General features: G+C 40.4%; 1 protein-coding gene across 3 annotated transcripts in view; it reads right to left on the bottom strand.

The window, feature by feature from the left end:
• Positions 1-23926, bottom strand: part of RAD54L2 (RAD54 like 2) — a 116732-nt gene that overhangs the window by 66504 nt on the left and 26302 nt on the right. For all 3 annotated transcript variants that reach the window (XM_043587461.1, XM_043587464.1, XM_043587462.1), the window contains one exon: positions 2527-2719. In XM_043587461.1, the coding sequence (XP_043443396.1) occupies positions 2527-2665 (139 nt within the window). In that variant the 5' untranslated portion in view covers positions 2666-2719. The remainder of the gene's footprint in view (positions 1-2526; positions 2720-23926) is intronic.

The following is a 23926-nucleotide window of genomic DNA, read 5'->3' as shown; positions in this document are numbered from 1 at the left end:
CTTCAAATAAAAAAGCTGAAGTAATAATTTCTTTTTTGAAAGTGTTTCTCAATCTCAGCACTATTGATATTTGGCCACAATAACTGTGTGTAGGACGGAGCTGTCCTGTGCAATGTAGGATGTTTAGCAGCATCCCTGGTCTCTGCCCACAAGATGCCAGTAGCATTCCTCCCCCACCTCCCAGAAGTCGTGACAATCAAAACTGTTTTCAGACGTTGTAAACTGTCCCCTGGGAGGTAAAATCATCCCAGGTTGAGAAAGACTGCTCCAAGACCACAAAAGGCCACATCACACTATACCAGCTAAGACTATTCATAGCTATTCCTAATTTTAGAATAGCGGGCCGCTCTACCCATTAAGGTTGTGAGATGACCAGCAAGCCAAGGCAGGAAAGGCAAGACTGAACAGACAGGCAGGTCTCAGATGTTTCAACAAAATTTCATAGTGTTCAAAATGAGAGAACCAGGAAAACTGTGAGCTCTAAAACAGGGGCAGAATTGCCACAAGTAACACAAGTATCACTTCCATTTGGGAGTGCCTGGGTGAGCACAGCTCTAACACTACAGTGAAACATCAAAAGGATACTTAATCAAATTCCAAGAAGTTAGATAACCCTGGCAAGGCAAGAGAAAAAGTACCCACCAAACACTTTAACACTCGGAACTTTAAAGGCAATAAAAAAATAGTCATTTCAAATTTTTAAAAAATTGTTTCATCTGAGAGTTGTATAAATAGTAAAACAAACAAACAAACAAACAAACAAAAAAACCCTCCAGTTACACAGCTGTGACAAATCACAATTAAATTCTCACCACTTCTAGGGGCACCTGGGTGGTTCAGTTGGTTAAGCACCCGACTTCAGCTCGGGTCATGATCTTGCGGTTTCTGAGTTTGAGCCCTGCATCAGGCTCTGTACTGTCAGCTCAGAGCCTGGAGCGTGCTTTGGATTCTGTGTCTCCCTCTCTCTGCCCCTACTTTGCTCCCACTGTCTGTCTGTCTGTCTGTCCGTCTCTCTCTCTCAAAAATAAATATTAAAAACAATTTTTTAATAAACATTAAAAAATAATTTTAAAAAATCTTGCCGCTTCTAAATAAATAATAAAGTGCACAGAAGGATATGTTTTGTTTTGTCTTAATAATTAAGAACCGAACAAGGAAACCAGAATTCCAAGAAGCCAAGAGGGAAAACTGTGTGTATATATCCATTATGCCCACCAGCAACATCTAAAATCCAATCTAAACCTGACATGAATCTAGGGGGTAGCTGACATATAATTCTGAGAACCCAAATGATAAAAAGCAAAAAGTGATGCAGATACCAGGGGCACTCTAATGCCATCTTAAGAACCATGAGACCAAAGCAAGACAGTATGATGGTATACCGTGCCAGCACACACTATCTTCCATTATTTCTACTTATTCTACTTTATATAGAAAGGAACTACAGTACCATCTTGGGGACTCCAACTGAATTACAGTGGACAGCAAATGATATCAGGAAAAATAAATAAATAAAATGGTAATTTCCCTGCCAGAGGTGAAGTGGAAATAGGGCAGAGACTACCTAAACAGTATAAATGAGGAAAAACTGATCCCTGAACCACGTGACAACTGTCAGGATGAATGAGAACTGAAGACAGTACCAGCAGCAAAGAAACAGAATTGATGTTCATTCTCCTAGAATCTGGAGAAGAATAGTAGCACATTTTCCTAGTTCTACTAGTGTGGTCTGTTATAAACAACAGACAAAAACTTTATTCCTCAGTTAACAGGAAGCTTGCAAACAACTCCATCCTATGCCATGCAAGGCTGGAATGAACTGAGAAGCTCTATGGCTAGCCAGATGACCTCACAGTGGACTAGAGAAGAAAAAGTCAATGCCACTTCAACAAGTTGGGGGCAAAGGAAGGGTTGAGCCAAATAGGAGTCCAGAGGGGGTCTACCAGCTATGAAGGTGCAGTTCTCTCCCATCAGAAGCAATCTATAGTCACTAGAAATGGTTGGGAGGCAGAGCAGCACCACAGGAGATGCAATAAGCTTTCCGGAGTTGTGTACCTTTCATCTGAGAATCTCTCCCTAGGTAATCCCCTCATGTCCATACAAGCAGAATTGAGCATATAATTTCAGGAAACTCACGGTTACCCCCACACCTGCCTGTAGCCATCTGATGAATCCATGACCCCCAGACCACAAAGTCTTGCCACAAGGACTCTGCTACTGATTTCTCCATGACTCGGGCAAGTATGCTCTACTCTCAAATCTTTGAATCTGAATCCACATGTCTGTCAAAGATGAGTTAAATGCTAAAGGTTCTTCCAGCACTAAAGTGAGGCCTAGATAGAGGAACAACAATTCACTTCCTGAGAAAGAGCATATGAGTTAATTGTTGCTATGCAACCAGTGTCTGCCTTCTCACAATAGATGACCTAAGAAATCCAACTGGAAATACCATGCTCTTCCAGCAAAAAATCCACTAGAAGAAAAGAAAAGAAAAGACAACCCCTGTCACTCAGTAGAGCCACTCACCATCCAGTAGGTCTTCCGCGTCATCCCTGCCGTGCTCCTCCACTGCCACTTCCTCCTCCTCCTCCTCCTCTTCCGCATCCTCCAGCTCCACGTCCGGGTCCAGGTCTGGATCGCTCCCTGAGGCGGATTCGTCTGACATGGCTCCCAGAGGTCCTCAGTGGGCATTACCGACTCATGGTACACTGCAGGGGTCCTGAAAGAAAGAAAAGAGGCATCAGAATCACCAAGGGCTTCACTTAGGAACAGGATTCTTTCAAAGAGAAAATGCCAAGGATGAATGCCCTGGAAGGGCAAGCTAACCATACCCGAATCTCCACCTTCCTCACAAGTGCACTAACCCTGAGAAGCTCAAGTTTCTCTTAGCTGCTTGGACATGAAAATATCTTAAAGTGACCAAACACACTCTATGCCTCAGAATTACCATTTGTTCATTCCTTCAACTTCCTGAGCATCAACTCTCTATATTTCTATTTATCCATACATATACAAATACACATTATAGATATATAATCACAGGCACTATACTAGGCTTTGGGGACACAGTAGGAAGCATGTTGGGCAGTGCTAAGAAGCTGGTGCATGCCAGAAAGAGATCACGGAGAAGTTCTCATTGAACAGAGGCCAGAAGAAGAGGGAGACACACAGACATCTGGGGAGAGTGTGTTCTATGGAGAGTGAGCAGCAAGGGCAGAGCCCAGGAGTGAGAGTAACTGGGAGTACTCAAGGAACAGGGAGTGAGTGGGTACTGCCTAGAGCAGGGCCAGGTCCTGCCTTGGAGCAGTACCCAGAAGGCAGTCCACTCTCTAACCACCTGAATAGAAGGCTTCCAGCAGGCAGCTGGCTGTTTAGCACACTCCCACTCCTCCCAAGTATGTGGGGAACCTCAGGCTCCCCATGGGCCAGAATGCTCCTGCGCCCATCTTTGCTCTCAGGTTCTGTCCTACCTCTTAGCCCAATTCCAGCTCCATTTCTTCCAAGAAGTCTTGGTCAACTGCCCCAGTCTTCTGGGATCATATTCCTGCTTCTGAACTCCAATAGCCATGCTTGACTATGCTGACCTTCACTGAAGCCTTCACATGGGTTACCTGGCAAAGTGGTTTGCCTTCTGCGGTTTCTCACCTTCAGACCAAACAGTAAATCCCTAAAGGCAGGTATTTAGCTGAGAACTGTTTCTTTGTGGCCTGGAGCTGGAAGCACGTCCTATTTAGATCAATTCATTCACGTTCACTCCCTCATTTGCCAACGCGCTCTATTAACTCTTCTATGTGTCAGGCACTGTGCATGTCTGTCTGTCTCACTCTTTTGCTCTCACTTGGTCTACTTTACTATCAGCTATAAAAGTCATTTCTTCTTGAGGGGGACAAAAACAAGGTAAAGACTGCTCTGAGATAAAGCAAATATAGCAAAATGTTAACATAAAGATTCACTGACCAATTCTTTCCATTTTTCTGTATATTTCAAATTTTTCATAATAAAATGTGGAGGAAGAACACAAAATAAATAATCTTTTATATGACAAACTGCTACAGACAACCACATCCACAATCAGGTTATCCTAAAATTCCTCCCATCTTCCAAAATAAAAACTAAAATACAAGTCTCTAATTATTCAACACAAAAACTATTGCAGAACTGAAATCTCTTATTAAGGTCCAGACACAATTTGAAACAGAATTTTTATGTCCTCCTGAAACAAAATGAAGTAAACTGGATCCTTTAGAGTTCTAGAAAGCTAGAATTTAAGTTCAAGACTGTTTGGTTAAAAGCCACAGGAATTATGAGTGTGTATGTGTCCTGGTGGGTCATGCACTTAGCCTCTCAAGACAATGAAACAAACAAAAAAAATCTATGAAATGATTTAGTAATAAAATTAAAATTTTTGCATTAATAACGCACTTCTAAAACACGCACAAAGTATATTAAGGCACAGGGAAAAAAGGTGTTCCACAAATACAAATTAATATAACTAATGCTGAGTCACCATTCACTGAGTGACAAATGCCAAATTTCTCAGGGAATAACTATCCTATATCTTTAAGTTCATTAGGTTTTGAAAGGAAGTAGTAAATCAATTAGATGTCAGCAGCTTTGGAAATGAAAATTATTCTGAAGATGAGTAATGATGATAACTCAACAGCAGCTACTCTGTATGTGGAAGTCAATGTTTATAATCAGCATAACCCCTCTGGTTCATCCTAGACTGCTTGAGATAAGTGTTTTGCTTACAGTGTGTTTGGTTGATTATGGAGTGGCTTTTAGAATACAATTTTTAATTAGCAAGTACCTTAATGTAATCTGAATGTCTGTCATTTCAGAGAAGAAATTGTGTGGTTGTGGAAGAATGACAATCACTTAGAGGTAAACAATAATAATGAGAAGCCTCCTGTAAACCTAGTTAACAAACATCTTCAAAATAACCTCAGTCCCAAGCTCCTAATAGATAGAAGCAAATATCAATTAAACATCAACAACCAGGGGCGCCTGGGTGGCTCAGTCAGTCAAGCATACGACTTCAGCTCAGGTCATGATCTCACAGTTTGTGAGTTCGAGCCCTGAATCGGGCTCTGTGCTGACACCTCAAAGCCTTCGGATTCTGTATCTCCCTCCCTCTCTCTCTGTCCCTACCCCACTCAAGCTCTGTCTCTCTCTCTCTCTTAAAAATAAAAAAAACACTTAAAAAAAATCAACAACCACACATACTACTAGAATTTGAGACATTGGTCCAGGCCCCTACTCAAAACATTTTAAGTACAGGACATTTTTAAATAGTACCCAGGCCAGGGGTACCTGGGTGGCTCAGTCAGTTAAGTGTCTGACCTTAGCTCAGGTCATGATCTTGCGGTTTATGGGTTCAAGCCCCACATTAGGCTCTGTGCTGATAGCTCAGAGCATGGAGCCTACTTCAGATTCTGTGTCTCCCTCTCTCTCTCTGCCCCTCCCCTGCTCGCGCTCTGTCTCTGTCTCTCAAAAATAAATAAATGTTAAAATAAAAAATAAAATTATTTAAAAATAAAATAGTACCCAGGCCATCAGATGCCCATAACAGAATAAAGTGGAGAGTGATAGATTTCTTAAATCCCACCAAATTTGGTTATTCTCTTTCCCTACCTTGCAAAAGCCACTAAAATTTCTTTATAGAGATGACACAAATGAATTTTCTCCACTCTTCAAAATCATACCAACGACTCAAAGGGCAGGTTTTGCTGTTACTGATCTCCTTCAAAAAAGCAACAGGGATGCCCAGGTGGCTCAGTTGGTTAAGTGTCTGACCCTTGATCTCAGCTCAGGTCATGATCTCACGGTTCAGCCTCTGGGCTTACAGCATGGAGCCTGCTTAGGACTCTCTCTCTCCCTTTCTCTCTGCCCCTCCCCTGCTTATACACATGCATGCGCGCTCTCTCAAAATAAATAAACATCAAAAACCAAAAACAAAAAAAAGCAACAAAGGGAAAATGTCAGAGGAATAGTTAACCTTGGGGGGCAGCAGCACAGTCAATTACATTCTGTCTATAAGGGTATCCACACATACAAACACTTCCATGTGGGCACAGCCTTTCAAACACAGACAGCCTGATTCAAGAAATCAGCTCTCAGTAGAACTGTTAGAGGTGAGGAAAAAGGTGATAAGGAAAAAATGTATCCCCCTCATTTGCTCCTCAGCCCATGTGAAACACTGCCTCAACCTCCAGGGAAGAGGAGTGCTAGGAGAGTGATTATGGGTGTGCTACACCTTAATGAGGACCTGTATTCCTACAAAGCAAATTCTGGGAATCAAATTCTATCTTAATGAAACTAGAGAACTAGCTATTTAAAGAAACTCTAAAAAGAATCACTCTGAAAAGTAAATATCCAATCCCTAAGTAATATGTTAAGGTCTACAGTTTAATATATTGTGTTTGCTAAAAGAGACCAAATATAGTTATGAAGAAACCCACAGCCAATCCCAGGCCAGCCCTTTACAGCCTTGAGAGTAAAGGAAAATTTGGTTCCTCCGCCCTGCTAAGTTCAAAAACAATGTCACCTGTCTATAGAGTGGTGCCTGGCTAAGAATCAGTGAAATTAATCATGCGGACACAGCCCTAAGACACACCCCTGGGGAGGAGAATACACAGGAGAGAAAAACACAAAGACACACACACATACTAGCAAAGCCTTTGTTCACAAAGCAGACCATGCTTGGAGAGTGCACACTAAAATCATAGAACTGTGGGCACATACTGCCTCACCACTGTGGGGCAGCCCATGCATGCAATTTCAGAGGTCCTCGGCAGCATCCTGATGCTATGTTTGATATAAAAGAAACCATTCCAAACTGCCATGTCCTCATTAATTTTGGTAACCTTGAGTTGTATTAAATTTCCTCAAATTATCTCAAAGCAATTCCACAGTGAGTGCCATGTACACTTCTTTTTCCATTAAGAGTATAAACAAAACCATGCATTTATGCTAATTTGCAAGGGGTATGAAGTCTTAAAAACATGAAAACATTCAGTCTAAAACTTTAGGCAACACTTCAAAGAAACACATTAGTCAAGCAATTTATATAATTCAAAGACTTTTTAAAAAAAGAGTTCAGTCCATTTCCAGTACTCACAGGGTATCAACAAGATTCTTCCAGTCTGCTGAGAGATCAACTGTGGATCTCTGAAATTATTTCAAAACACCTTTCCTGGGCAAGACAAAAGCCCAATGCATACATGTAGTCCAAATGCCTTTTAATAACCTTTCAGTCACTTAAGAACACATTTAATACACACAAAGCAGGTACAGAGCTAGAAAGTGACACAGCTTGAAATATTTTATTAATGAGACTTTGGGCAATGTGGAGCTTAATTAAGACAAAATAAGGAAAAGAAGGTGAACAAAACATTCAGGGCTCTAAGGAGGAAAGCCACAGGAGACAACTCTCCCCAAAAGGCAATGCAGTGGGGCCAGGCCCAGGGACTCAGCACAAAGCACAACAGAGGCATTGGAGCCATGTTTACAGAATCAGTCAAGAAATCTTAATTCCAGGGATGCCTAGGTGGCTCAGTGGTTAAGCGTCTGATTCTTGGGTTTCGGCTCAGGTCATGATCTCATGATGTGTGGGTTTGAGCCCCATATCAGGTTCTGTGCTGACAGTGCAAAGCCTGCTTGGGATTCTCTCTCTCCCTCTCTCTCTGCACCTCCCCCTCTCAAGCTGTCTCTGTCTCTCTTAAAAGAGAAAACAAAACAAAACAAAACAAAACAAAATCCTAAATTCTAGCCATAGCTCTATGGGAAACTAGCTGCGTGACCTTGGTCAAATCAGTTCTCCCTCAGCTTCCATCACCCCTCTTATTCTAGCCAGGAGAGAGATGGACTCTAGTTCATCTTCAAGATCCCTTCCAGATTCTAAGACAGTAGTTCTCAAAGGATGGTCCAGGGACCCCTGGGGTCCTGAAGACACTTTCAAGGGAGCCACAAAGTCAAAATCATACATGGGTTAAAGAACCATCCGAAGTGCAAGACAGACCAATGGATTTTAATGTAATAGAATACAAGAAGTTCCTGGATGTGGTTTCGAATTCCATATTACAATTAACCTTGAAGAAACTACCACTTGTCAGAGTTTAGATACAGTATTAAAGAATACCCACAATTACCTGAAAAGGCTATTAAAACACTTATCCATTTTCCACCTGCCTTCCTCATCTACTTCTACAATACAGTAAATTAACAAAACAATAAGTGACAACAAATTATATGTAGAAGCCGATCTGAGGATCTAGCTATCTCTATTCAATCAGACATTTTCAAATTTTCAAATGTGTCAAACAATTCAACTCTTCTAATTTTTTTCTTTTGGAAAACAATTATTTTTCATTAAAAATTATTTAATACATATTGAATTTATTTTAATTGTTTTTAATGTTTATTTATTTATTTTGAGAGAGAGTGAGAGGAAGGGGCAGAGAGGGAGGGAGAGAGAATCCCAAGAATGCTTCTGTCAGCACAGAGCTCAGTCTCACGAACCATGAGATCATGACCTGAGCTAAAATCAAGAGTTGGTGGACTTCAAGCTGTACTACAAAGCTGTTATCATCAAGACAGTATGGTACTGGCACAAAAACAGACACTCAGATCAATGGAACAGAACAGAGAACCCAGAAATGGACCCACAAACGTATAGCCAACTAATCTTTGACAAAGCAGGAAAGAATATCCAGTGGAATAAAGACAGTCTCTTCAGCAAGTGGTGCTGGGAAAACTGGACAGCGACATGCAGAAGAATGAACCTCGACCACTTTCTTACACCATACACAAAAATAAACTCAAAATGGATGAAAGACCTAAAAGTAAGACAGGAAGCCATCAAAATCCTCAAGGAGAAAGCAGGAAAAAACCTCTTTGATCTCAGCTGCAGCAACTTCTTACTCAACACGTCTCCGGAGGCAAGGGAAACAAAAGCAAAAATGAACTACTGGGACCTCATCAAAAGGAAAACCTTCTTTCTGCACAGTGAAGGAAACAATCAGCAGAACTAAAAGGCACCCGACGGAATGGGAAAAGATATTTGCAAAGGACATATCAGATAAAGGGTTAGTATCCAAAATCTATAAAGAACTTATCCAACTCAACACCCAAATAACAAATAATCCAGTGAAGAAATGGGCAAAAGACATGAATAGACACCTCTCCACAGAAGACATCCAGATGGCCGACTGACACATGAAAAAATGCTCAACATCACTCATCTTCAGGAAAATACAAATCAAAGCCACAATGAGATACCACCTCACACCTGTCAGAATGGCTAACATTAACAACTCGGGCAACAACAGATGTTGGCGAGGATGTGGAGAAAGAGGATCGATCTCTTTTGCACTGCTGGTGGGAATGCAAACTGGTGCAGCCACTCTGGAAAACGTATGGAGATTCCTCAAAAAATTAAAAATAGAACTACCCTACGATCCAGCAATTGCACTACTAGGCATTTATCCAAGGGATACAAGTATGCTGTTTCGAAGGGACACATGCACCCTAATGTTTACAGCAGCACTATCAACAACAGCCAAAGTATGGAAAGAGCCCAAATGTCCATTGATGGATGAATGGATAAAGAAGACGTGGTATATATACACAATGGAGTATTACTCGGCAATCAAAAAGAATGAAATCTTGCCATTTGCAACAATGTGGATGGAACCAGAGGGTATTATGCTAAGCAAAATTAGTCAGAGGAAGACAAATATCATATGACTTCACTCATATGAGGTCTTTAAGACACAGAACAGATGAACACAAGGGAAGGGAAGTAAAAATAATATAAAACAGGGAGGGGGACAAAACGTAAGAGACTCTTAAATAAGGAGAACAAACAGAGGGTTACTGGAGGGGTTGTGGGAGGGGGGATGGGCTAAATGGGTAAGGGGCATTAAGGAATCTACTCCTGAAATCATTGTTGCACTATATGCTAACTAACTTGGATATAAATTTTAAAAAATAAAAAATAAATAAGATAAAATAAAAAATTTAAAAAGAGCTGGACATTTAACTGAGTGAGCTACCCAAGTGCTCCAAGTTTATTACTTTTTAAAGAAATTGATATTTTTAATTTGTTTTAATTTCTAATACAGTGAAGATTAACCATTATAACCCATATAAACAAAAGCTTTTTGGGATCTTCAATAATTTTTAAGAGTATAAAAGGACCCTGAGACCAAATAGTTTGAAATCTATAGTCTTAGAGTCCATATTTGCAGGTATCATAAAGAAAAATTAGCATTTAAAAAAATGTAACAAACAGAATCACATTACATGAACAACAAAAAATATCTGGACAGTTCCATACTGTATTCAGATAAAAAAGTACAAGATTAATCTGATATATTAATGGTGTACAGGTTATTTTATAGATGTAATTCAGCATCAAGGGCAAACTTTCTCAGTGACTAAAGTTAATACTACATTTGAAAAGTCAAATTTTTACTTTTACTATAATCCCCAACCTCTTTAAAATGGCCAAGGGCTGAGGTTTCTTGTGTTTGCTCCCTGACTTAGGTTCTTCATCCAAGAGGTCACTGAGCAGCGCATCCCTGCAGGGTCAGTCCCAGGTATTTTGAATAAGTAGGAGTAAAACTCTAGAAGGCCACTGCTGAGAGGAGCAAATTAAAGGCTCATTTAATTCTCCATGGAGTCAGATGGAAAAAAAGGGGGGAGGGAGGGCAGCAAACAATTGAGTTGGTAAGATATGAACTAAAGCAGCAGTGACAGCTTTGGCTGTGAGAAGGCTATGTGACATAGCCAATGTTCCCCAGAGGAATCTGGGCTCTGAAAAATTCTCTCCCTCTCTTCTCTCTCTCTCTCTCTCTCTCTCTCTCTCTCTCACACACACACACACACACACACACACACACGCCACATGTACATTTTAAACCATCAGTATAATCTAAGGGCAGTAAAAAAATAAAAATAAAAATAGTAAAAATGAAAATAAAAATAAAAATAAAAATTAAAATTAAAATTAAAATTAAAAATAAAAGTAAGGTCCCTGGATCTCTGAATACAGAGTAAAAGCAATTCTGGCTAAATATGTTACCATTCAACTTGTGACCCCTGTATCTCTTTCCACACAGCTCTCAATTCTTAAAGTGAGGATGACAGAGATAAGGATCTACATGGTGGGGGCATGTTTGGCCTACTTTCCCTAGGCTTGCTGAGGCCCAAACCAGCCCTGAGTGCAGATCAGCCTAAAAGCAGGTCGGGTTTATCTACTAGACGGTAAGACTGAAGTGGCTTGGAGAGAAGCCAAATCATGGCCAGTGTCTCATCTCTCCAACTCCCTCTATCTACAACCACCTCCACTGTCCCTGACCAGTCTGTTCCCAAAGCCCCAGCCCTCTGAGGCTCTTCCTTTCTCTTAGGAGTTTCTAACTATCACAGAGCCATGGAGCTCAAGGCTGGTTGTCTTCAAACTCAGACAAACACAAGCTGAGCACAGAAGGGATGGTTTGCCCTTCATAGTCCTGCAAACATTCAACACCAACTTTGGGGAAGATCTCTCCATATCTAGTCAACTTATGTACCAGATATAGTCCTGAAAAGCTCTGTGCTAGTAGCATTTCAATAAATCAAAACTTTTAAAAATAAAACTATAGCAGGAACTCTACATGAATCCTTCTATAATGCAAATAGCCACTAATTTGCTGAGTTGATGTTGATTGCTTTAGATTTTCAGTTGTCATTCATTTTTAAATAGTTATAACTACATGGTATACAGGTTGCATACATGTTTTTCCTAAATTGGTATCTACTACCAATTTAACTAAAATTTTAATGGATAACTACTATTTTGTGATATACATGCATATTTTCAAAATATTCTATAGGAAAAATATGATATGCTAATATCACTGTATTTACATGTTTACTCAAGTTTGTTTGTTTTTTTTTAATTTTTTTTTTCAACGTTTACTTATTTTTGGGACAGAGAGAGACAGAGCATGAACGGGGGAGGGGCAGAGAGAGAGGGAGACACAGAATCGTAAACTGGCTCCAGGCTCTGAGCCATCAGCCCAGAGCCTGACGCGGGGCTCGAACTCCCGGACCGCGAGATCGTGACCTGGCTGAAGTCGGACGCTTAACCGACTGCGCCACCCAGGCGCCCCTCAAGTTTTTGATTTAGCTTTGCCAGTAACTTGGGCACTCTGTGTGCTAAGCTAAGCTCCTTAAAGACATAAACGTTTCTATGCTTTTTTTTTTTTTAATTTTTTTTTTCAATGTTTATTTATTTTTGGGACAGAGAGAGACAGAGCATGAACAGGGGAGGGGCAGAGAGAGAGGGAGACACAGAATCGGAAACAGGCTCCAGGCTCTGAGCCATCAGCCCAGAGCCCGACGCGGGGCTCGAACTCACAGACTGCGAGATCGTGACCTGGCTGAAGTCGGACGCTTAACCGACTGCGCCACCCAGGCGCCCCCTTTTTTTTTTTTTTTTAAGTAGGCTCCCCACCGACCGTGGGGCTTGAACTCACGATCCTGAGATCAAGAGTCACATACTCCAGGCTCCTGGGTGGCTCAGTCAGTTAAACATCCGACTTCAGCTCAGGTCATGATCTCACAGTCCATAAGTTCGAGCCCCGCGTCAGGCTCTGTGCTGACAGCTAAGAGCCTGGAGTGTGCTTTAGATTCTTTGTCTCCCTCTCTCTCTGCCCCTCCCCTACTCACACTCTGTCTCTCTCCATCTCTCAAAAATGAATAAATATTAAAAAAAAAAAATAGAGTCACATGCTCTACCAGCTGAGCCAGCCAGCCAGCCAGGCACACCAATATAAGTAAACTCATCTGGCTCCACTCTTCACAGTTCTAAAGTGAATGGTAAGACTAGTCAGGTGCATACTCCTATGGTGCCTTTGGTACAAAACAAAAATATATTTGGTCCTTTTCCCTGGTTCCTGGCAGAGCTCCCAAACCCTTAGAATTTTCTGAGTGACAGGAGTGTCTTCTGCTGTTTACCCTGAGCCCTCTTTTGATCACAGCTGAATCTATGCCAACAAAGTAACTTAGGGTAGAGCCCCTAGACAGCCTCATGATGGCACTGGTCACCAAAAAGACCAAGTGACTAAAAGACTGGCACTTTCAGCCCTGCCCACCAACCTCCCAAGATGGGAGATGGGGAGCTGGAGAGTAAGTTCTATAAAAACTCTTGAACACTGAGATTCAGAGAGCTTCTGGGTCAGTGAATACACTGAGACACTGGGAGAATGGCACAACTGGAAAAGGCATTGAACTCCATGCCACTCCTCCCCCATATTTTGCCCTATGCATCTCTTCCGCTTAGCTGTTCTGAGCTGTGTCCTTTCAAATAAACCAGTAAACATAAGTATATTCCTGAGTTCTGTGAGTCATTCTTGCAAATTATTGAGCCTAAGGAGGGGGGTCATGGGAGCCCTGATTTATGGTCAGTCAGAAGTATGGATAGCCAAGGATTTACAACTGGCATCTGAAGTAGGGGAAAGTCTTATGGGACTGAGTCCTTAGCCTTAGGTCTCTGCTAACTTGGAGTAGTGTCAGAAATGAATTGTTGGACACCCATTTGGTATCTGGAGAATCAGAGAATTGGTTATTGGTACTGGGAAATATCCCGGTGCCATAAAGATTTAAGTGACAAACCATAGTAAAAAGTGCAACAAAAAGTCTGAAGATCTATTATTTCTTGACTTCACATGTGCAAAAATAAACTGTGGTATTTACTTCAATGCAAGAGGTAGCCTGCACCTTTAAACTACTAAATGTCACATTTCCAGTGGACTTAAATTATTAAATGGCACAGGGATTTGTAAATGGGAATCCATACTGCATTTACCTCTCAAATCACAAAAAAGGAAAAGAACCACTGATGAAATATGCATTATTTTCTATATTTCCAACGGATAATAAAAACTGATTATGAGAGTAAAGAAAAACTAGCAGAACCAATGAGGATCATTAGTAATGCAAGCAGTTCAAATTACATATAGAGTCTAACCATCACCTGTTATTAGATACCTCCCTTGGCCAACACACCCTCTTAGACTGCCAAATCTATTAGTAGCTACCAAAATGTAGAAGAATCAAAATGAGTTCCATTCAAATACAATCCCTTTTTTCTCAAGGTGGCAGCACCTTTCTCCAGAATGCCATGAGGAAGTAAGGATCAGAATATGAACTAGAAGACAAGAATCCAGGGGCTAACCGTGTATACCCCACCATATACATAAAATAATTCTTGAAGAATAATTTCAGATTAGAGGAGACTAAATCCAACATGGGATCCTGGATGAGGATCCTGGATCTGGGGAAGAAAACAGCTATAAAAGCCAGAACTGAGAATAGTTGAAGCAATGGAATATGGACTATGGTTTAGACAATAGTATTATATCAATATTATATTTCCTGATCTTGAGAATTATTTTGTGATTATATAAGAAAATGTCTTTAGGAAATACACCAATGAAGTCTTTAGTGGCAAAAATAAATAAACAACCTTCTAAAAGACAGTGAAAAAGAGAATAAAATTATCTATTCCTAGTTTTCCAAAGATTTAAACACTTACCAAGTATAAAAATATCTTCTTTCAAAGTACAGATTTGAAGGATTACCTAGCTGACTATTCTCTATAGTTAATTAGTAACAAATTAGTATGAAACTTCCTTTCCGTTAAGACACAAAAAACATAGGGTTAAAAAGGCTAATTAAATTAAGCCTCCCAGCATCCTCATGCACAGACAGGATGTCCTCTTGGTAGGGGGTAGGCCTCTCTCCCTCTTCCTCAGGAGCCCAGCAGAAACTGGAATCATCTCTGAGGCAAGTCTCACCTGGGTTCCCTCTGGAAGGCTCTAGGTCTGGTCAATGTCATAAACAAACAGCACCCCACCAGCAGGTAGAAATTGGACTCACCAGCTTGTCCTCCTTCTTTGTGTAGATGTGGCCCAATTCTGAACAATCTTCTAAGGAGACTTATGTAATCTATCTAGATTACATATTTCACTGTTACTTTATGGCCAAGGTTATTCAACCTGTGCCCAGTTTCTTAGGCTCTTACACACACACACACCTCACACACTTCAGCATTAAAGAAATAAGTAGCTTAAGATTCATACCACTGAACCAGTTACTTAAGTAAACGTGCCCTATAAGTCTCTCTCTGGTCTAACACTGGACATGAATATTGACAAAAACAGTGACATCTGAACATTAGCAAAAACAGGTGGAGGAAAAAGAGTGTGTACTTGACCTAAAGCCAATATAGTGAAGTAGAAAAAAAAAGCTTCTTCTTTCAAACTAATACTCCTATAATTCTTTGAGGAAAAGCATATGGAATCTGGACAAAACTCAGGCTACAGATTTTGCAAGTAAGAAGGGAACCTGCAGGGAAACCTCATCTCTGTAAACAGAAAGGATGTAAAAATGGACATTAACCCTTGGGAAGAAAGGCCATCTCTCAAAGACTGCAACATGGCTTGTGTGGGTACATACACCAAACCATGTACTCATCACTCTTCAGAAAAAGATGCTTATTCCATGGAGGCAAGGCCACAACTTCATTACACCATATTGGAGGTACAAGAGATCAAAATAATCCACATAGTAATCTTATGGCCATGAGATACTATAAGATAGAGGGGATAAAGGTCACGGACTGAGATGAACAAAAAGCTTGAGGAAATACTTCAAAGAAAAAAGTAGCTGATAGTTATTTTGTGGAAATAATGGTCAAAAGAAAAGGCAGAAAGGCTAGCAATTAATTCAGTCCAAAGCCTATGTATGACATAATAAAGACATTCTGCCAGGCATTGTGGAAGTGATACAATATACATGTCTCAAAGAATGATGCAGAGCAAGAAGCCATAAGACTATCTGACTCCAAAACAGAAAGAATCAATAACAGTGTCATTTGGGGACACCAAAGAAGTCTGTAGCATTTGAGTAAATAAAAATACCAAATCAAATCTAATCATAATTTAAAATGATACCCTTAATACAAAAAAAAAAAAAAAAGATGTTTCTGTCCCACTAGGAAATTTACAATGTATTTTCTTCCCTAATCACCCTAAACATACTCGATCCCTGGTGCCCAAGATACTCATGTACCCTAGTGCAGTTAAGGGTACAGTCTAGGCCTGCACAGTTGCTCTCCAACCAGGGCGAGGCTGCCCTGGAATTAAACCAAGCCTCTGTCGCATCAGCACTCACTATGCCAACCTACAAAAGTTGGCATCCACCATCCAAGAATAATCTAGTTGATTGAGAGTGAAGAATAAAAGTGGAACACCTAGAGACAACTGCCAAATCTCAAGGACACACTCCAGGGCTGGGTTTGGGCAAAGTTAAGGAAGTTCCGATCTTCTGGTCTTTTACTTAACAAGTAGTTATTACTCATTCTTGTGGCTTGTTCTCAAGTGGACATTGCCCCAGCACCATGGGCAAAATACAAATGCATGAAAAACAGAAAGGTAGTAAGTGACAGAAAAAGGACAGGATGAGGAGCTAAGCTTCCCTCCTGCTCACCATACAAGAAGGAGTGCAACTCACTGTCACATCACAGGGAGCTGAATGAAAGGCTCAGCTAAGTCAATGGTGGCACTGGCCTAGTTACAAATGCAGGGCTAGAGCTGCCACTCAGCCAAGCTAATCAAGAAACTACTGAACCCTCCACATCACAAGGAGTTCCGGAATCTCCTAATCATCTCTCCCGTTAAGTAAAGATAAAAACAAAAAACAAACAAAAAACAATAGCTTCCACAACAAACAATTCTGACAAGTGAGCCTCTTCACATTCCAAATGTGCCTGCTCTTAATGAAGTTCATAACATTATTTTTACACTAGTTTGGATATGACATACGAGGCAGGCTTCTATGTATATTTTTGACTTGATATTAGTACTATACAAACTGTAGTTATTTATAAACTCTCTATAATAAATAAAATATTGAAATTATAAGAATAATTACATATTTTGAGCTTGGACAGGCTTCTAAAAAATGCCACTAACATAAAAGTATGGAACGAACTTGTGCCATTTTACAAATGCTGCTTTAGTGTTGCTGTTACCTTGATCAAGAACTATGAAATACATTCCATTTCAAATTTCAGAATTAGTAAAACCCAAGATTAAGTGTGCTATTTTATAGCTTCTCTATGGATTATACTTTTGCTCCCCAAAGTCTCTAAAATTACTATCCGTCAAAGAAATTACTGATAGTGAGTACTTGAATACTGGGTATACGAGAGTCATGAAGGTAGGACAGCACCAGAAGATGCCAGGTTAACAGCTCTAGAAGCTATCTAGTAGAAACCAACAAGATAGCACCACAGTAACAAGGTCCATCTAATAATTTGGACAAGAGCTTCCTGCTTGGCACCTTGGCAGACAGGAGATCTTGCAAATTTTCCCAATGCAAAACATCTAAACATATAGGTAAAATTCTACGTAAATGTATCCATTTTAATTTTTAATTTTTTTAATGTTTATTTTTGAGAAAGAGAGAGAGAGTAAGCACACACGAGCAAGGGACAGGCAGAGAGAGAGAGAGAGAGAGAGAGACATAGAATCCGAAGCAGGGTCCAGGCTCGGAGCTGCCAGCACAGAGCCTGACACAGGGCTCGAATCTACAGACTGCAAGATCATGACCTGAGCTGAAGTCGGATGCTAAACCAACTGAGCCACCCAGGCACCCCAATATGCATCCATTTTAAATGCATAACAGTTTTCACCAAAAAAAAGTAACAGAATGGACCAAGGACCAAGAATGAAAAGCAAACTGAAAACACAAATACTCTTGAGAGCTAACACAATGGCAGTCCAAAGAGAAGAGGAGGGTGCCAGTCTTGGGGATGGGTGGAAGATAAGAAACAATGCCTTGGGGTTCAAAGAAGCTAAAAAGGAAAGACTGCAACCTCTACATAAAGACAGAACATGAAGAGCTATACTCCCAGGAAAGAATGATACAGAAAATAACCAGCAACATAGAAGACAACATAAAAGCTGTGTCAACCTAGTTTGGAGGAGGGGAAAAAAGTATCTAATCTACATAGTCCAAGAAATTAATCAAAACTAAAGTGGTCCCAGGCAAGTGATACACACTAGTCAGCTAGAAGTAAATGCAAAACATCTCTGGGACACACCCCAATCTGGGCCACATAAGAGTCCCATAGATAAAGCCTTACTGAAGATGCACTCACAATCCAAAAGTACAAACACATGAACAACTAATCAAACAAAAGCAAGAGCCAACAGGAAAGACTAAAACTAGTTTCCTAAACATTTCTTTAAAAAAAAATTTTTGTTGGGGCGCCTGGGTGGCGCAGTCGGTTAAGCGCCGACTTCAGCCAGGTCACGATCTCGCGGTCCGTGAGTTCGAGCCCCGCGTCAGGCTTTGGGCTGATGGCTCGGAGCCTGGAGCCTGTTTCCGATTCTGTGTCTCCCTCTCTCTCTGCCCCTCCCCCGTTCGTGCTCTGTCTCTCTCTGTCCCAAAAATAAATAAACGTTGAAAAAAAAAAAAATTTTGTTTACATTTATTTATTTTGAGAGACAGAGAGACAGAGCACAAGTGGGGAGAGGCAGAGAGAGAAGGAGACAGAATCCGAAGCAGGCTCCAGGCTTCGAGCTGTCAGCACAGAGCCCGACACGGGGCTTGAACTCACAAACCGTGAGATCATGACCTGAGCTAAAGTTGGACGTTCAACCAACTGAGCCACTCAGGCGCCCCTAGTTTCCCAAAAATTTCTGAAAATACAACTACCAGATTGAAGGAGATAATAAGCTACATCTATCTCAAAAGATGCATAAAAAACTTTCATAAAATTTAGAACTATTATGATTACAAAAGCAAACTTGGGGCGCCTGGGTGGCGCAGTCGGTTAAGCGTCCGACTTCAGCCAGGTCACGATCTCGCGGTCCGGGAGTTCGAGCCCCGCGTCAGGCTCTGGGCTGATGGCTCAGAGCCTGGAGCCTGTTTCCGATTCTGTGTCTCCCTCTCTCTCTGCCCCTCCCCCATTCATGCTCTGTCTCTCTCTGTCCCAAAAATAAATAAACGTTGAAAAAAAAAATTAAAAAAAAAAAAAAAAGCAAACAAACTCTTAGCAAACTAGGTGAAAACTTCTTTCACTGGATAAAAGGAGTCCACCAAAAGCCACCACACCACATTTAGTATGAGAACATATGGGAACATACACTGTAAATTCAGGAACAAGACGTGGTTGCATGCTATCAAAATTTCTATCAACATCAAGTTGTTAGAGATTCTAACCAATAAATAAGACACACATAGAAACCATAAAAATTGGAACAAAGAAAGAAAACTGTCAACGATTGAGGATCCTATTATTTCAACATAGAAAATGTACAGGTAAACTACTATTAGAAATACAGGAGCTAAAAAAAAATACAGGAGAGCATAGTAAGGCAGTTATGCGAAAGATTAATATAGAAAAACCTATTTTATTATTTCTATATGCAGTTAACACCCATTTAGAAAGTATAATTTTAAAAATATTATTTACAATGGCAACAATAACCATATGTTACCTGACAATAAATCTAGGGAAAGATATGTTAGGATTTTTGTGACAAAAAGTATAACACTTCATTTAAAGACATTAAAAGAGGGGCGCCTGGGTGGCTGAGTTGGTTAAGCGTCCACCTCTTGGTTTCCACTCAGGTCATGAGCTCATGGTTCATGAGTTTGAGCCCCACATGGGGCTCTGCGCTGACAGTGCAGAGCCTGCTTGGGAGTCTCTCTCTCTCTCTCTCTCTCTCTCTCTCTCTCTCTCTCTCCCTCCCTCCCTCCCTCCCTCTCCCTGCCCTTCCCATTCTCTCCCTCTCTCAAAATAAATAAACTTAAAAAAATAAAAACTAAAAAGAAATAAACACATTAAAAAAGACCTAAATAATCAGAAAGATTGACATGTTCCAAGATGGAGACTATTACAAAATGTCAATTCTCCCTATAAGCTTTTTTCTTTTTAATTTTTTTTTACTATTTTGTTTTTGAAAGAGAGTGCAAGTAGGGGAGGGACAGAGAGAGAAGGAGACAGAATCCAAAGCAGGCTCCAGGCTCTGAGCTGTCAGCACAGAACCAAACGAGGGGCTTGAGCCCACAAACCGTGAGATCATGACCTGAGGTCAAGTTGGAGGCTTAACCAACTGAGCTACCCAGGTACCCCTCCCTATAAACTTCTAATCAAATGAACATCTAATCAAATGCACTTCTAATCAAAATTCCCAGGCACAAAATGTGTAAACTGAAAAGGAAAAGATCAATAAATTCACTACATCAAAAATGAAAATTCACAAGAAAATACAAACAAAGCAAAGATAAGCCAGTCTGGGAGATACCTGTGGATATAGAGCCAATAAAAGGATTAGTATCCACAATATATGAGTAACTCTTTAAAAACCAGTAAGAAGTCACAATGAGATACCACCTTACACTTGTTAGAATGACTAACAGTAACAACTCAGGCAACAACAGATGTTGGTGAGGATATGGAGAAAGAGGATCTCTTTTGCACTGCTGGTGGCAATGCAAACTGGTGCAGCCACTCTGGAAAACGTATGGAGATTCCTCAAAAAATTAAAAATAGAACTACCCTACGACCCAGCAATTGCACTACTAGGTATTTATCCAAGGGATACAGGTGTGCTGTTTCGAAGGGACACATGCACCTCAACATTTATAGTAGCACTATCAACAACAGCCAAAGTATGGAAAGAGCCCAAATGTCCATCGATGGATGAATGGATAAAGAAGATGTGGGATATATATACAATGGAGTATTACTCGGCAATCAAAAAGAAAGAAATCTTGCCATTTGCAACTACGTGGATGGAACTGGAGGGTATTATGATAAGCAAAATTAGTCAGAGAAAGACAAATACCATATAACTTCACTCATATGAGCACTTTAAAAGATAAAACAGATGAACATAAGGGAAAGGAAACAAAAATAATATAAAAACAGGGAGGGGGCAAAACATAAGAGACTTAAATACGGAGAACAAACAGAGGGTTACTGGAGGGGTTGTGGGAGGGGGGATGGGCTAAATGGGTAAGGGGCATTAAGGAATCTACTCCTGAAATCATTGTTGCACTATATACTAATTTGGATGTAAATTAAAAAATAAATTAAATTAAAAAAAACAGTAAGAAGATAAAGGATATGACTGGGTAACTCTTAGAAGAGAAAACTCAAACGGCCAAGAAACATTTTATACGCATTCGATAAAGTTTTTGCCACAGTCTGACAGTACAAAATGCTGGGGAGGCTGCTAAGCAAGGATTCTTACACACAACTGGTGGGAGTGCAAACTGACACTTTGAATAATTGGAAATATCTACCAGGGTTAAAGATGCTCAGCCCTATGAATTATAAATTTTGCTCCTAGAGAAATTCTAGAACGGGTATACAAGGAAATTTTGAATCTTCATTGTAACACAGTTAGGATCAGTGAAAAATAAAAAGCAATCTAAACATCCATTAATAGGAACATGCATAAACATATTATAGCCCTCTCATCCAATGAAATGTTATACAACTTGAAATAAATGAACTAGAATATAACATAAATCGATATGGATAAACTTCAATGATATTAAGTGAAAAAGAAAGCTGCAGAAAAATAAATACAAGATAATAACCATTTATATAAAGTTTAAAAAATAAAACAACTGGGGCACCTGGGTGGCTCAAGTTGGTTGAGCGTCCAACTTTGGCTCAGGTCATGATCTCACAGTTCATGAGTTCAAGCCCCACGTCAGGCTCAGTAATGACAGCTCAGAGCCTGGAGCCTGCTTCCAGTTCTGTTGTCTCCCTATCTCTCTGCCCCTTCCCCACTCGCGCTCTGTATCTCTCTCTCAAAAATAAATAAACATTAAAAAAAAGCATTTAAAATATACAAAACAACACTCAATGTTGTAAAGAAACACACATGCAATAAAAAAAGGAAAACATGCATGAGAATATATAATTCAGAATAGTGTTACCGCTGGGGTAAGGAAGTAAACAGCACTGAGAAGTGAAATATCTTCACTCTGATTTGTTTTTTTTAAGTATGAATATCTGAAGCAGGATTATGGTATAATATTGAGATATGACAAAGCTGGAGGGCCATGAACATTTTTTTGTTATATTATTCTGAATATTCTTCTATGTTTGAGATAAACAAAATAAACAATAACCAACCACCACCCAAAATAGTAAATAAAAGCTCTGACAGGTAGCCACCCCTAAAAGTCATTTTTTGGCATTAAAAATTAGTTCAAGGGAGGGGCACCTGGGTGGCTCAGTCGGTTAAGCGTTCAACTTCGGCTCAGGTCATGATCTCGCGGTCCATGAGTTCAAGCCCCACGTCGGGCTCTGTGCTGACAGCTCAGGGCCTAGAGCCTGTTTCAGATTCTGTGTCTCCCTCTTTCTCTGACCCTCCCCCATTCATGCTCTGTCTCTCTCAGTCTCAAAAATAAATAAACATTAAAAAAAAATTTTTTTTTAATTAGTTTAAGGGGCATCTGGGTGGTTCAGTAGGTTAAGCATCCAACTTAGGCTCAGGTCATGATCTCATGGTTCATGGGTTCAAGCCCCGTGTTGGACTCTGTGCTGACAGCTCAGGGCCTGAAGCCTGCTTCAGATACTGTGTCTCCCTCTCTCTCTGCCCCTGCCCTGCTTGTGCTGACTCTCTCTCTCAAAAATAAATAAACATTAAAAAAAAAAATAGTTAAAAAAATCAGTTCCAGCTCTTATGATGGAAACTGGGATAAGTGGAGGTTCATCACATCATCCCAGCTGGTGACCCAACCCTAAGTCACCTCTGTCAAGGACTCAGGACACAACGCTTGTGGCATTCTGATCTGATCTTCCACAGCTACTGAGCTATGTTTCAAATTGTATCGCTTAAAATTCTCATGTTAGTTCTAACTGGATTAACATACAAGGATTTTTTTTTTTTTTAAGTAATAAGATTCGTGGTGCCTGGCTGGCTCAGTCAGAAGAGTGTGCCACCCTTGATCTGGGGGGTTGTGAGTTCAAGCCCCACGTTGGGTGTAGAGATAACTTACATAAACTTTTAAAATACAATAAAAATAAAGTAATAAGAATCAACATTTGGCAGAGATAAATACACTGTGAAGGAAGAATATACTTGCTGATACACCAGGACAGCAGGCTCTGTTCTGCCTATGCTAGACAGCGTAAGGTTGCGGGGGGGGGGGGGAGGCAGGCGCTACTCTTAGGGAAAGACAGTCACTTCCCAAGGAAACTACACTCCTACTCCCAAAGCCTCCTTTCCTTAAAAACAAGACAAGTGGGGTCCAGTAACACCAGTGTTAAGCAACTCTGCAAACAAAAGGTCCTAATTTCAATTAGAAAAGATTTTGAAAATGAAACCAGAAGCTGGTTCTTTGAAAAAATTAATAAAATTGATAAACCACTAGCCAGTTGGATCAAAAAGAAAAAGGAAAGGACCCAAATAAATAAAACCAAGAATGAAGAGATCAACAACCAACACAGCAGAAATAAAAATAATAGTAAGAGAATATTATGAGCAATTATACACCAATAAAATGAGCAATCTGGAAGAAATGGACAAATTCCTAGAAACATAAACTACCAAAACTGAAACAGGAAGAAACAGAAAATTTGAACAGGGGCACCTGGGTGGCTCAGCCGGTTAAGCATCCGGCTTAAGCCATTTGGCTCAGGTCATGACCTTGTGGTTTGTGAGTTCGAGCCCCGCATCAGGCTCTGTGCTGATAGCTTGGAGCCTGGAGCCTGCTTTGGATTCTGTGTCTCCCTCTCTCTTTGCCCCTCCCCTGCTCATGCTCTGTCGCTCTCTGTCTCTCAAAAATAAATAAATGTTAAAAAAAAATAAAAAAAAAAGAAAATTTGAACAGACCCATAACC

This window comes from Prionailurus bengalensis, chromosome A2, assembly GCF_016509475.1.
Source record: "Prionailurus bengalensis isolate Pbe53 chromosome A2, Fcat_Pben_1.1_paternal_pri, whole genome shotgun sequence".
Classification (NCBI taxonomy): domain Eukaryota; kingdom Metazoa; phylum Chordata; class Mammalia; order Carnivora; family Felidae; genus Prionailurus; species Prionailurus bengalensis.
The sequence above is the reverse complement of the archived record's forward strand: the minus strand, read 5'-3'. Positions and strand labels throughout refer to the sequence as shown.